This window comes from Limulus polyphemus, unplaced genomic scaffold (genome assembly GCF_000517525.1).
Source record: "Limulus polyphemus unplaced genomic scaffold, Limulus_polyphemus-2.1.2 Scaffold33, whole genome shotgun sequence".
Lineage (NCBI taxonomy): Eukaryota > Metazoa > Arthropoda > Merostomata > Xiphosura > Limulidae > Limulus > Limulus polyphemus.
In genome coordinates this window covers 371,307-387,468 of record NW_013665643.1, presented here as the reverse complement: position 1 = coordinate 387,468, position 16,162 = coordinate 371,307, and the positions used below count along the sequence as shown (strand labels likewise).

The 16,162-nt window shown below is 34.2% G+C and overlaps 1 protein-coding gene across 1 annotated transcript in view; it reads left to right on the top strand.

Moving 5' to 3' along the window:
- LOC106460273 (cAMP-specific 3',5'-cyclic phosphodiesterase 7B-like) overlaps window positions 1–8,240 on the top strand; it is a 107,700-nt gene extending 99,460 nt beyond the window's left edge. The window contains exons 10-12 of the mRNA XM_022387492.1: window positions 2,333–2,429; window positions 4,211–4,291; window positions 4,619–8,240. Of these exons, the coding sequence (XP_022243200.1) occupies window positions 2,333–2,429; window positions 4,211–4,291; window positions 4,619–4,899 (459 nt within the window). The 3' untranslated portion in view covers window positions 4,900–8,240. The remainder of the gene's footprint in view (window positions 1–2,332; window positions 2,430–4,210; window positions 4,292–4,618) is intronic.
- The last annotated feature ends 7,922 nt before the right edge of the window (window positions 8,241–16,162 follow it).

Genomic DNA, 16,162 nt, shown 5'->3' with positions numbered 1-16,162 from the left:
GATTCGAACCGCGACCCTCAGATTGCGAGTCGAGCGCCCTAACCACCTGGCCATGCCGTGCCCCTGCAGGTAAATAAATAAACAAAAAATCAACTTTTGTCAACTAAAACTTTCAAATCAAAATTTTTTCATTGAACCACTGAATGATTCCTGAAATTTGAATCTACTAGTTACTCATTTACAGTGACATGATATATTGCCCAGTATGTACGACAATAAAATTTATAAACAAGTTAATTAATCAGATAAATATTAATTCCCCAAGTCTGTAGTACTTGAAAGTTTTGTTCCTCACGTAAGAACGGTCTTCAACAGAATCGATAACCCTGCTATAAGCCTAACATTTAGAATACACTAAATTACCTTGTTGCAGTTCTGAGTTTCCTTTAGATTATACACGGAGTTTTTAACCGCGGCTAATCGGCTCATAGTTCGGCTCTGAGTTTGTTTTGTTTTACAAGTACAAACATTTAGCTCATAGCTCCGTCATCTCTTGGCCGAGTTGAGAGTCTAATTACATTTTTGTACTCAGGAGGTCCAACCCTTTCGATTCGTGTATTTGATTATGTATAAGGTCCCATATATTAATTTATTATAATCTTGCCTAAAATGATTTCAGTTTTAGGGTAGGCTGGTAGAGATCCTGATGAGTAATAAAATTGAATCAGGTATACGCGTGCCCCAAAAATGAGCTAATAAAAAGAAGAAGAAAAAAAGGTTTCATAGGTTAATTTACTCTAACCCTGTCTAAAAGAATTTCAAGTGCTAACACTATTGAGGATTCCCTCTTGGTTTTTTTTCTCTATGAACTAGCTGTGTTTCTTATCCAGTTTTCTTACAAATATAAAGGTAGTTAAGAATAAAATTTAACGTAACTAACATCAATTTTATTTAAATATTATAATATCTTGTACTACAAAATGAGCAAAGATCGTGAACTTTACGAGGACGAATTCAGAAATAATTACAATGGGCTTATGTATATCGTGTGATTTTAACTTTAGAAGTGCCCGAAGTTGTTTACTATATTTGAATACAATTTCAGTAAACAGCTAAATCACCCGAAGTGGCTCACGTCATTTAAACTTCAGTAACTGAGTTGCTTCAATAGTGCAGAACTGGGGTTTAATTTTCAGTAAGCATGTAAACGATCTAATGTAATTAACATTAGAGTATCTTCAGTACACTTAAAATATTCTATGTCCTTATGCCTTTAGCTTCAATAAGAATAGAAACAACCATTTGTGTTGTATCCCAGTAAGGTTTCACTGAAGTTCGAAAACCATAGATTTACGTAATTTCAGTAAGCCTCGAAACCATGGTAATTGTGAATGGAATTCAAACAGAAGTCGAAAGTGTTTGCCATGAAACAATTGAGTGCGACAAATCAAATATTTTTCATTCTTCAGATAAAAATAAGTGAAACAAAATAATACTTCGGATTTCAAGTAATTGTTCCTTATAGTGTATTTTTTCATTGTGTGTTTAAAGAATTTCGAATAAACTAGCGGCACTGTGTGGTTTGTTTCTTTGTTTTTCTAATTTCGCATAAACCTACTTCAAGGCTATCTGCATAAATCTTCTTTGATTTTGAAGTGATAGACTTGACGGAAGGCATATGGTCAATACTACCCCACCGTTAACTCTTGGGTTGAAAGGGCGAGCATTTTCGGGAATGGGTTTCGATCCCGCGATCCGCAGATTGCCAGTCGAATGCTTTTATGATCAGGTCATGCAAGGTCAGACACTGTATGGATAGACGTTCATGGATGTGGTAGCCCTGTTATAACACATCACCTAGAATAAGCAATATTACAAGAATGAAAAGTTCAAATATTTTTTTACATATGTTGTTTATCGTTAAACTCGAAAGTTTGTTGATAAGAAGGTGAGATTTTTTTTTTCAACATACCAAACCTTAAACATCTATTTTTGTATTTAATGTATTGTAAGATACATTACTCAATTAAGTTATTTAAAGGTCCAAGAATAGTCTGGTGGTTACTTGCCCAGACTGTGAATTCAAGAGCTCATGCTTTTCGCTCGTTTTGGCAAAAATGCGCTCTGCACTTTCTGACGTTGGGTGAGCTATAAGAGTGACCGTAAAATCCCACTATTCGCTCAGATACAAGAGTAGTGGGTGCTGTTGGCTCGCTGCCTTTCTATGTGTAGTTTTGTTCGAAAATTTCTAAGAAAAAAAGTAAATAGAACCAATCCATGCCTGCAGATCTTAACTTATTAATAAATGTGCAGATATATATTTCTTTCTGACGGAGAATTTTATACGATGCCGTTACTAAAAACTATAAATTAGTGTATTTTTTTCTTTCAGGTAGCGTTAAAGTGTGCTGATCTATGTAATCCGTGCCGACCATGGTCTATTTCTAAACAGTGGAGTTATCAAGTGTGCGAGGAGCTTTACCAACAAGGTAGACGTAGGAAAATGAAATCAAATCCCAAAGACTGACATGAAATTGAAAAATACATAATTTAACAAAGAAGCCCAGATAACTCCTTTGTTTTCTAAGCAAATTGCTTAATAATTCACAACGTATTTCTCTCTAGAATTCGGCGAAATCGTAAAGTTGTCTCGGAAATAAACAATGATAAACTTGTCAATCAAGCGTTTTGTTTCATTTTTCATCCAATAATCATAAACTAAACCATCTGGTAGTGAAGTAAAATTCACTGTTATAGATAAAATATCTTCGAAAATGTATGATATGCGGGATTCCATTTTGCTATTAAAATACTATCCACCAGAGGGTGCTGAATAAATATTAATATGAGTTTAGTAATATGAAATATATTGTATATTGGAAAAGAAGCTACCCCCCCCCAAAAAAAAAGAACAAATCAAAAGTATTAATGTTGTGCTATGAAATTTTCCTGAAAGTTACCTGAAATGGTCACTTCAGGGGACTCTAAAAGCTACAGGTAACGATTTATATACCTGTATATTGTCTTCTATAACTTAATGCGTTTTCAAAATAAATATACGTTTTGATAGCACCATCTTGTTATTTGGAATCATCACGTGAATCTTCTTTATAAATGTAAGTTAACCAAAGCTTGGATTTCATCCTTTCACTCCTTATGGAAATAGTGTACACGTTTGTGCAGGGAGTACAGTTTTAACTGTAAATATCTATTATGTCGTGACTTTTATTTACGTGAATATTAAATGTTTTCTTCTTCTTAGTACTTAAATCAACACAGGGCTTGCTTAATAATCGATGGTGTTAGGAGAATGACATCTTTCGAAACATTAACATTTTGCATGTTATGTCAGAAATAATAGTATGAATGTTTGCTCCAATTTCTGATGTATAAGTTTAGTGTTATCACACAAACTCAGTAACATTTTTACATTCATCAACAAATATTTCCCAAGTAAATGTGGGTTACTATACTTGGAAAAGAACAATCAATTATAAACTAATTAGAAGATGCCCGTTGAAACAATTTAACTTAATTTTCCTAAAAAATAGTGATTAATAAATATAAAATGTGCATCAACTCAATCCCTTGGATCAGAGCGTATGTACAATATGATTGTCATTCCATGAGCTATTTCTGTAACGAAAATTGTATTGTGTCTGTTTTTAAACAAAGGAGACTGACTATAATGCATTATTGGCAAAATTTTGGGGTTTCTATGCAATGAGGACATCTAGCACAATAGAGCGCTAAGGTTCGCTAAGTGGCCGCGGTGATTTTTTTCGATGGACACCGCCCTTCCTTGTCATTTTGCTGAGCGCCAGAAAAGAGAGCTATCGAAGTGAGCGCTTTTTGACATTTTTCATTTCTATAAGAACTGTCAAAGGGGAGGTATTCAGTTCATTTCAAATCAATTTATTCGTCATGTTACAATACAATCATGTATGTATATTGTACCGACATGAAAGAAAAAAAAATTAAACTGAAAACCAACAAATATATATACATACACGATCTTCTCTTTATGCGTTTTTTTTTTTCGTTTATGCTCCTATCTTCGAAATATTTATTTCAATCAGCCGACGGGAAGTCCGGTTCTTTATCGTGAAATTCCACCACAAAAAAGAAACATATTTGTTTTTAATAAGATCTTTCTCAGATTGACCGTTCAGCACATACAAAGACTAATGAGTCGATGTTGATATTGATGTGAAATTTTATGAAGTGCACTGAATATTAAATTGATGCTTCACTTTGTATGCATTTACAGGTGATATTGAAACAGAACTATCTCTTCCCATAACTCCTGTATGTGATCGAACCAAAACATCTGTTGCAAGAATACAGACTGGTTAGTGTCATTTTTCTGGATTATTACGTTATATTCTTTATCAAAGTGTGGCTAATAAAAATCAATAAATGGAGGTAATAGTTTTTGAAATTCTTAAAGAGTCTGATGTATTTGTAATTAGATTATTTTTTTTAAAACAGAATTTCGTATTCATTGATCTCTAGAAGACGTATTATGAGTTATGATAATGTTCATCTTAAAAGACATTTCTTAGTATTTTTGATCTAGTTTTTTAAATGATAATTCATTACGAAATCTTCTTTCGGTGAATAAAATTATTACTCTCAGCTTTCGTACTATTTATTGATTTGTATTTTGGAATTTCAGATTTCTTACGTTTCGTTGTAACACCGTTGTTTGTAATGTGGCATAAGATCTTAAGTAGTCCTTTGTCCCAAGAATTGATGCAACACTTACACCATAACCAAATAAGGTGGGATGAGTTACTACAGTACGAACTCGAACAGTTAGATGAAATGAGCTCAGTATCAGAAGAAGCTGCAATGGACGATTATGCGCTATTAGTCTTAGAAAAGGATAACTTCAGTACTTTACTCAAAGAAGGTTTAATAGTGACCAGATTCTTTAATGATGTCAATGCGACGTAGAAATAGTATGCCAATGAAAAGCACCACTTTAGTGCCAAAGACTACATTTCGCAGACAAAGTTTTCCACGTATCTTGGTGTCCCAATCAAAGGATCTGCCCACTGGGTGCATTCATTTACTGTCACAAAACAATTCCACATCCTCATCAGACGTTACAGCCTCCAGTTTTCTGGAAAATAGAACAAGTATTGTCTCTTTAACCAGTGAGTTTAACCTTATAACTTCGCATAGACTGGAAGATGAAGTGGTCACTGATCAATTAGATATTTTGCAAAGAAACAGTGTACGGATCCCTACCTCTAAGAATCTGACAAATAAAGATGTTGGACAATCTAATAAATTAGACTTCCAAAATCTAACAATGAAAAACTCTATTTCTAAAAAATGTAGTGTTTCTTCTCTTAAAGAAGATTCAAATATCCTAAGTGAAAGAACCAGTTACAACAACACCAATAGTTCCCACTCAGATTGTGATAATGGTTGTTGCTCATATTTTCCGATAGTTCCATACCAGATACCAAGCAAAGAACTATAACCACGAAATGAGTTCTATAAAGAATAAATATCGATCAAGACTTACAAACTTGCTTCCTCATGGTTGATGCATTTTCAAGATCTAAAATATAACGAAAATACTTCGTTTCACGTTGAATCTCCCACCATTCCAGAAAATGGTTCACCTGGTTCTAGACATATAATTAAATCAGTGAACTTTCCACTACATTCACCTTTTACAGCCCTACGGATCAAGACATCTCATGACGTCGATGTATCTTCCAGCCTAGAAAGTTTTGATACAACAGATGATGAACAAATACTTCCTTGTTCACCATTCTAGATAGCTTATGTGACAAAACTAAGAAAAACAACCTGATACACAGTACTTTACTAGCACATGTAAAATACTTAGAACCTAGTTTTGTAACGTGTAATCTAAAGCAACGTAGTTTTGACTTTTACTATTGTTCTCAGTAATCTATAGTCCAGGACAAAGATTCAATAGCTAAAAATGGTAACTCCAGTTAGAAATGAAGGTTCTGAAGGCTCAAATCACCTTAATAGGTTATTGGCTTCCTGAAATCTATAAGTTATATATAGGGTTTAAATGAAATTATTCAACTTCATATAGGGTTAAATGTTAGAATCCGGAAACCTTTGCAGTTTTCCTGGACCATGGAAATAAAACAAATGTTGGTAACTTTCTTTCTTACTGTTTGAGTTAAAATAAACCATACTAGTGTAATTTTGCCTATAAAGAGTTTTGAAATTGTTATACATCTGTGTGTGTATATACATATATATAGACATACAATATTGGAAACAAATATGGAAAAGTGAGTGAAATAAGTTGAAAAGTTTACACTGTTGTTTTGCCGTCAACCAACCAACCATACAGTGTCGTAATACCTATGAAAGTACAGGTATCATACTATTCCCAGAAGTAGTGTGATAATACACTCATGGCTCCAAGAATTGAAATGTTACATGACAAATGTGTAGAAATCAAGGTTTCCCCTGCTTATGGCCTCTAAATGTGAGAGATTAAGGCGGAATTTCATATTTTACTAGAAGTTATATGGAAACTTTGAAAAGGTACATGAAACTGATGACAGAGGCGGTTCAGGTAGAAAGCCTAAATCGTATGTTATGTAAGTCAGGGTTTATATGACTGTTTGTATGATCCACGACACTCCAATAAATAATTTGAGAATGTAAGTACAGGTGTGAGTGTTATCTCTAGAACATAAAGATATACATTAGCACGATGTGGCTTCACTGACTTTGTAGTTGCTCAAAGAGATTGCTTAGGAGGAATAACCAAAATAAAAGGTGAAGTGAATACCAAACTTCAAACAATGGGATGGAGCCAAAATGGAGGAGGAGGAAGCTCTTTACGGGTGAATTTAAATTCGAATTTTTGGTAACAATTATTGACAGTTTGCTCAATGCTAGAGATGATAATGATATCATTGTTCAATGAAGCATACGAGTGTGACGTGTATCTCAGTCAATGGTGTTATAGATCTTCACAAAAATGATGATACCTTGACTGCTGATGGGTACAAGGAAGAGTACACTTCTCAAGCTTTGCTCATTCCACTGTTTGTGGTCTGATGTCCATTTCAACCGTTTGATTACCTCTTGTCAACAATGGTTTTGAGCAACTGTACGTCCATTGAGACAATTTCGTGCTAAATTGTATCTTACTGTTGTCGAGGTAATACTCACGCCAGTATTTATATCAAATTGGTGGGTAAGATATGTACTCGACCGTCGTCTATCTCGCAGAGAACATACCCTGAGACACTTAACATCACATTTGGAGAGTTTCAGTTTTTTACCTCGATCACTTATATCATTAACATTGCCAGTTTCACGCGTTCTCCTCAGAGTGTTACAGTACAGTCCCTACTGAAACATGAAATCTTGCTACAATTTTTCCGCATAAGAAAACTACTAGTAATGAGCATAGTATGACACCTTGTATTTGGTTAGACTTTATACTGGTATGGCACTCTCTGATTGGTTGGATGACAACCAATCACAATATGAATTATTAACATATTACTGTTCCATGGTTCAACGCATTTTCACATAATATGGGAATGCCATTCCTATAGTATATGCCTTTTATGCCCTTTTTTCTTGCTGTTTCCATAATGTTTTATAATACCATGCATTTTGATTTTTTTTAATAATCATTGTCTTAATCCACGTGTAGCAGTGCTGACACTAGCTGGGGATTTATTGGGTCACCATTTATGACTACTAAATCATTGGAAGCCATAAATTATTTTGTAATGAGCATTCATCACATTGTATGTGGTATTATTGTTTAATTGTTTTAGTAATTTGTTCTATTGCATATTAATGCAAGCTATTGTTATCATGAACAAATGGAGAATTGTTTGCCATATTGCTTTTACAGATAGTGTTTACGTATGGCTGTTTAGCTGCCGACAAAGAGCGATAGCATTGTTAATACCAAAATTACAAGTTAAAGACAGAACATATGTTTTCTATAACCAAAGCAAACAATGCTGACCGTTAAAATCTAGTTCTCCAGTTCCTCACTATGTATTAATACCAACAAAGAATTATGTGATTTGTTTTAATCTATTTGTTGTTAAGCACAAAGCTACATAATAGGTTAGTTGTGCTCTGCCCACTGCACATATGAAAACCAAATGTTTAGCATTATAACCCCTCAAACTTACCGCTCAGCCACCGGGGAGGGCTTGTTATAGTCAACTTCAAAAAATAGTCTAGATCATCTAAGATAGTGTGATAAGCTCGCGGCTATAATAGTTAAACTAGTACATAGCTGTATTATATATGTAATCAACTACTGTCATTAAAGGATATTAGTAACAGAGTATTTGGATGAAACTGAATTATATGTTTCGTAACTGGTATCAAAATATTTGTAAGGTTGTAACGCCATTATATGAAACTACAGACATAATTCATTAAATTGACATTGTGTATCACGAATAAGCTCTAGAGATAGACCCATCACAAGTAAGAAGGTGTTGTTATTTTTGGGGTTTTTAGTGCAAAGGTGCACGATGGGTTATCTGTGCTCGTCCACCGTGTGGAATCGAACACCAGATTTTAATATTGTAAGTCCATAACCGCATCGCTGACCCACCAAGTGGATCACAAGTAAGAAAAATTCTAGGCCTATTGAAATTCCTCAGACTTGTTGACATATGCATATAAAATATTCCGGAGAGGAGGCGCAATAAAAAGTTTTTCAAGTCACCAACAAGAAATTTTGAACCTCAGATATAGTATTAAATACTTTGGTTTACTTCAACATTATTCTCAATTTTAGAATGAAGCTTCACAATGGATTATTTGTGCACCATGGGAATCGAACCTATACAATTCAGCTGGCATTGTTCAATTTAAGAAATAATTCTATCCGTCTAATTATTCACCGAATTTTAGGTACCAAGGTCATCTCTAAGGCGCTAAAAGAAAAATAAACTCCGTAGAGAAGAGTTTTTCATCAATCTTCAACATTACAAAAACATCATGTTCAATTTCAGAATCACGTAATAGCTTTGAGCCATTGTGAGATAACATACCGGAAGATATATTTAAATGAAGATCAGAATCACATAATAGCTTTGAGCCATTGTGAGATAACATACCGGAAGATATATTTAAATGAAGATCAGAATCACATAATAGCTTTGAGCCATTGTGAGATAACATACCGGAAGATATATTTAAACGAAGACTTTACAATCCTAAATCTACACAAGGCAGAAAGAAAATTAAAAACACAGACCCCTTATTGAATTACTGTTTATTAATAACAAATGCTGGTTTTTATGATTTTTTTTATATTAGTTTAAGTGTCAAAGCAATATCGTGTAACCTCTTTAATTAATAGGCCAGTCATGATCAAGTTGTTAATATACTCGGACTGTGAATCTGAATTTTCATGGTTTGTAGTCCGCTACTGTAAAAACGCGTTCCATACTTTTGAATCAGCCAAGAGTAGCTTAAGATTTGGCTATTGGTGGTGTTTACTAGCTGCCTTCCCTCTAGACTAACACTTCAAAATTAGGAAGGGCTAACATAGATAGCCCTCGGATAGCATTGCGCGAAAATCCACAAAACAGCAACAAAAACAAGCTTTGCCGAAATAAAATTATTTTCATACATTTTTGAAAATGAATAATAAAATGAGTAGTGAATGTAAGACAAAATTTTCATTTGGCAACATGCACGTAAATTTCCAAACATATTGAGTTAAACTGCAAATGGCCTAAAAGTGGCAAAGTGGGAGAAAGGTCGACCTTTTCTTTTTGGTCTGTCTGGAAATGGGTATTTTGTCAGATAAATAAAAAGAAAACAAGTAAGAAAATACAACTCAGTAATTTGATCTGGTCCCAGAGTTATTTTGCGCCCAATCAAATACATACACGGAACACGTGCTTAGCATTTGTATATTTATTGATATAAGCCTAATTCTATTGTACTTGGCTCGAGATTGACATGCTTGTTTTCAGAACTGTACATGTGACGTGATTTATTTGATTTTAACACAAGAGTGAAATGGCCTGCTTCCATGGTCTTGGTGCCTATTATTTTCAAATCAAAACATTCTGCAAGATAATACTATTACGACATTAAGTGTTTCAAGTTTTTATATTGATATGGTAGTATTGTTGCCTGTAGTATGTACGTAGTATATTTTTGAAACGTAACAAGTGCCTGGGCGTTTCTCAGTATTATTAGAAGCCACGTGGTCTTGATAGTTCGAGAATTAGGGTTGAAATTGTGAATATGAGAGGTGCATAGAATTTCTAAGCTATTTTCAGTAACACTGACTAAGTTGACTGTAACAGTCATTTCTATAGATCTCAAGAAGCAGCGAAAAATTCCGATTTGTTTTTCAAGGCACAGCTCAATGAATATCACAAAAATTGAGTATTGGATATGAAAAGTGTAGTGTTTGCAGAGACGTAGCTACGGGTATATTTTTTGTAGGGGGCGGTGAACGACCACCCCAGTATTCCAAAAAGTCTTCTGAAAGTCCACTGTCTTCTATTTCTTTAAACTTACACTTCAATTTCACGTAAGTCGCTTAAATTATTTTTGTTGAAAAATAGGAACACGTTTTTTATTTTTTGGAAACAGATCTCCATTTCCCTTTGTAGTGATGGCTACTCTCCTCTTTGTTTTAGAATTACCAGTTGGATAACTTCGAGGAAGATACACTTAAAGATGTCATAAAGCTGACAAGTTACCACTTGTATTCTCAGCTATATCAAACTGTCTTTATAACAACACAATACGAATTTTGCTGAATTTCATTTAAGAAAATGTTAAAGTCCCGACTGGGTGAGAGTTGTTCAGGTCGAAACAAAAAGTCAAGGCATCAGAAGACAAAAAGAAGAACAAGTTGGTGACGAAACTGAGATCAGAGTTATCCTTTCTGAAAACAACAACATTCGTTGTCGATTCTGCTGTTGATAGAACAGAAAGTTTTAGTAGTTTCACTGTTACAAAACCGTTAGAAGTTAAAGATCATATTCTATAAACACGGCTAGATAGTCAACAGAATAATAAAGAGATTGCTAACGATGTCACGGTATTTGATCCAAATGGAAAATTTCCATCCGATACATTTCACCTTCTGGGGAGAAAAATGCCAGATAAGCCACAAAGAATGTTTTTTTCTTCAATATCAACCCTACCAGCAAAAGGAAGTTGAATTGGATCAGGGATTTCAGAAGCACAAATTCAGGAATGTATATTACTCATTTTATGAATCATGATATTTCATGCTGGATAGGGTTGGAGTTCCTATAACTCGCCGTAACAAGAAAATGGTAATCCTATTTACCAAATATTTGTTCTGTATTCAGTCATATTTGTCTCCTGCTTAGAAACAGTGGATGAGGACTCATGCTTTACAAGAAGGGAATTCTTGTACTGGAAGGATAGGAAAAACTAGTAGAATAGCACAAGCAGTCAAACACTTTCCTGGACCCTGTCATTGATGCAGCTAATTATGCTACTCAAAAGCCTATAAACATTTTACTGAAGGTGTAAGCTAGGCAAGAAAAAATTCGTTGCCATATCTAATTGGCATTATTCTGTTTCAAACAAATCGAGGTTTGCCTTGTCGTGGACACGAAGATGTTGGAGATGTTCCTTTGAATCACGAAAAATGTGTGGAACTCGTGACAAGTATTACAGAGTGCTTGAGATACGTTTGGAGAAACGCAAGATGAAAATAAGGCTAAAGGTTTGAAGAATAAACACTGTGGCTCTGGTTAAACCGTTACTTTCATAGTCCTGATGTCAAAAACAGACCTATTTCAAATATTTCTCATGAAATACCCCAAGCTATAGCTAGCGAAGTTCAAAATGAAGGATATTTCAGCATCAACGTATAATGGCCTGCTGATATTGTCCATCAAGATCAAGATACGATTGTAATCAGGTATGTCAGAGCTGATCAGTGCATTGTGGAGAACGTACTCGAAGTGGAGCACGATAAAGATTCGTCAGATGAGAGTGTGTTTAACATTCTGAAGAGTGCCCTGGGAGTTGACCTACAATATGCAGTTGGTCAGTCGTATGAGGTGCTTCGTTAACGTTAAGACAACATGCCAGTGTCAGAGCATTAGTGAACAAGATTGGCTCTATACTTCGACATTTGACCATGCACTGACTCCAGTTACAATGCAGTCGTGTAGTGCCTTTTTGCCAGCTAAATGACTGTTTGGCCTCTTGTGTAAGATGCACAACTTCCTCACTACATCTTATAAGAAAAGTGATGTTCTTGTAGAAGTGCAGACATATATAGTGCAACATATCCCCAATTCTCTGGCCACAGAAGGTGTTAACTACTTGTTAGTGGTCCTACCAGCATTGGCTAATATGTCCTTTTCATGCAAGGAAAAGGTTTTAGAGTGCTATATAACTGCTCTTCAGGAATGTTTGTCCACGGGCCACAGTCCGGAAACTGTATCTGAGGTGGAGGGACTTCAAAAACCTCGCTTCATTTGAAACTATCATTCAATTAATTCCAGAAAAATTTGGACTTCGGAGATTCTGCGTCAGACTTTCTTTTATCTGAAAACATTAAATTTTTACACAAAAAAACCTTGCTGGAACTCAGGAACAAGATCAATGCACACAAAGAGCGATGCAAATTCAATGTTTCTTTCTGTAAATCACATGACCTTGAGGAAGTGCAGTTTCTGAAGTTCGATTCCGCAAGAGGAAAAGAATGGACGATGAAATGACTCACAGTAAAGTTGTAACCAGTGTAAAAGAGGGATTTAGAATAAACCCACATTTGCTTAGCATTGATACATCTGTAAACTGTATGAATAAGAGTTTTTCATAAATCAACAATAAATTTTATCTGACTTTACCTTGCTCAGTCCATTTTGTTTCTCTGAACAGGACATTTTTTTTCATGTGTGTGCTCACAGGTACTTCAGTAAAAAAACTTCTCCAAGGCGTATCCAAGGCTGACAAAATGTGCATTTAGAAGTTTAGACATACACCATGGCCATCATTGTCTAATGTCACCCAATGCCTCCTTCTAGTAAGTACACCAAAATCTTGGAAGTTCTGGACTGTGTTTGCTTTCGTGAATCTCTACTAAATGTATAGAATTATCGTGACGTTACCAGTTGGCTCAAACAGATGTCAATACTGCTTCTCTATTAAGAAGCTGATCAAGACCCATTTGCGTTACATTGTGTCATCCGATGGGCTATCTTCTTTGACAATGAGTGCTGTCAAAAGACCTGTAATCCGACTTGGAGAAATTGAACCCATTTCAGTATTCTCTCTTTTCGCATTTTTTCTTCTTCTGCAGAAAATATTTCTTCTATAAACCTTTGTTTTCAGGTTGTTTGTCAAGGGTTCATATTATTGTTTTGATAACCATTTTAGTATGAAGCTGTTGAACTATACTACAATGTAACAATAAGCGTCATATATTTTGTTTTAAGAACAATGAAAACCTCTTTTATTAGTCTCTGGATTTAAAAAAAAGACTCAAAACTCGAACGCTTTCGAATAGTCAACAATTCGAAAGCGCTTTAGTTTGGGGTATATTTTTTGAAATTCATTGCACATTTTGTGTGTGATCCTCTTTTATCATCTTTGATTAATCTATGATATATATATTTTGCAGGAATAAAATGTTATCGGAAATGAGAGCTTAACTTGTTTAAGAAGTCTTATCCATAATGTTACATATATCCTCTGGTTTCCCCCTTCATCCCAGTCCACAGAAAAATTTGATTTTTGAAAGATAATTATAGCATTTGTACTTTTGCTAGTGTAGTTAGAAATGAAATGAAATCACTGTAAACACTTTATAGTATTTATAAGTTTACAACCCTTCGTCTGTGAGATATATTTTCGGCCTTATGCTAGTATGTTCACTCACCATTCCTCCCCGGTGGGTCAGCAGTAAATTTACGGACTTACAATGCTAACATCCGGTGTTCGATTCCCCGCGGCGAACAGAGTGCAGATTGCTTTGCACTAAGAAAACAACACCACTCATCATTCATAAGTAACCGTGATTAATATAACAAAAATTAGCTGTATTGAGAATATTAACTGATTGGGCAATTTTCGGCTTACGAATGTCCTTTAACCGTCTTTCCTAGGCCTCTAAAACCTTCACACACGCTCTCTGCGGCCTTAAGAATCGCTGTTTTGACGGGAAGTAGGAAATTCTATGCTAAACTGCTTTTTTTGGTCCCACTGCGCCGCTTATCCTAGACAAAGTTTAAACTTAAATATAGTGTACTTAAGTACTTGCTTCATGTTCTAGCTTATAAAATATACTACAAATTTATAAGTTAAGTTTTTTATTCTTTTAGACAGCCATTAGACTGTATATATCCATCTATTTAAGAAGTGTTTCAAATCTGAGTTTGTCAGGAAGACGAAGCACCTTTATGGACGATGACTCACCTGTATTATATAAAGACTGTACAAGCTACGACTACAGATTGCCTTTTGAAACAAAGGCGTACAAAGAAGATATGCTAATGATAAAGATTTGTTATAATGATGGTAGTAAAAGCATCTATGTTGTAACTCAAACTCTGCTTATTTAGTTGTAGAGCGTATTTACCATGGCGTTTTCATGTCCTGAATAAGTATCATTTCTGTAAAGGTCTCCTATACATGACAGTTTTATGATGAAAACACAGAGAGTAGATGAGATTCCTTTACACCTCGGTTTCATAGGCAAGAAGAAAATCACCTCATCCAGGAATGAGTCATTGAAATGATCTTGCAAACAAAGAATGGTTAAGACAATACATCATCCTGAAGATAGTAAGATCATTCATCATCTATACAAAGTCACATATGCTCTCACTGAAAGAGCAATATAATATTTCGAAATGGACTTTAATTCCTAGCTCTTACCTGGCTGAATCATTCCCTTTTTAATTTTTCTTAATAGCGCTGCCAAGTTAAACCAACTACAAAGTATAAAAAGTATTATAAATCTCTTAATGATTAAAATATTAAAAGTCTCTTAATCAAAATACGCACTTTTTTGCGTGTTTCAAAAAATTATTTTTTTAACAAAATTACCAAGGCTATACCAATGGCATTTTTCATAATTTTTTTAGGATAATCTTTATTCAGGTTATTCGAATAGAAAGATGCAATTGATGTACCCTTTTTAAAATTCAACTTTTTCATCACAACTCCCACGATATAAGCCTTGATATGTCAGGAATATCCAGGCTAACTTCGATTTCACTTTGCTTGTGAAGAAAAGACAAAGAATTGAAGGGCTTCAAAAATAGGAACTTTCAATCAAAATTTATAAATGTAGAAGAACATTACGGCTTCTTTCCAAATTTAGTCCACTCTTATGATTGTTTTAATTCTAGATAAGAGAAAGTGATTTTTTGCTTTGGAAGCAATATTGTATTTTTCATTAAAGTCCAAATGTTTCAGTCTTGAGGTTTTTTTTCTAAGAAGTAAACACAATCGAAGATTTCATACTTAATTTTGCATTAAAAAATGTATGAAAGTATTGTTTCTTCAAATTTACACAGATTATATTCTTGGTATTTTTCAAACATTTTGTAAAAAATCTTTTTTCATGTTATTCGATTAGAAAGATGCACTTGATCTAAGTTTTTTGAAAATGGAACTCTGTTCATGAAATTCCCTAGATTTAAGCGTTTATATGTCAGAATATTCCGGCTGGCTGCGATTTTATTTTACTTCTAAAGAATAGGCAAACAATAGAAGGGCTTCTAAAATAGGGGTTTTCAATCAAACTTATTAAATCTATCTAGAAACTCATCACGGCTTCGTTCCAAATTTCGTATTTCTTTAAGTTTGTTTTTATTTTGGATAAGAGATAATTTTTTTCTAATTTTCTAAGCGATATAATATGTTTCATTAAAGCTCTAATTTTCAGTATTTTTTTCAGCCAAATAACCCTGGCTGTACCCCTGGTACATTTCCAAAACTAATGATTTTGTTTTCATGTTAATCGCCTAGAAAGATGCACATGATATACAATTTTCAACATGGAAATATTTTCATCGAAAGTCTTATGATTTAAGCCTTGATTTATCATGAATATTCCTGCAAAGTTTAAATTTGCTTTGCTTCTGAAGAAAAGACAAACAATAGAAGGTATTCAAAATTATGTATTTTCAATCAAAATTACTAAATCTAGAAGTTTATTACGGCTTCTTTACAAATTTCGTACACCTTTAAGTTT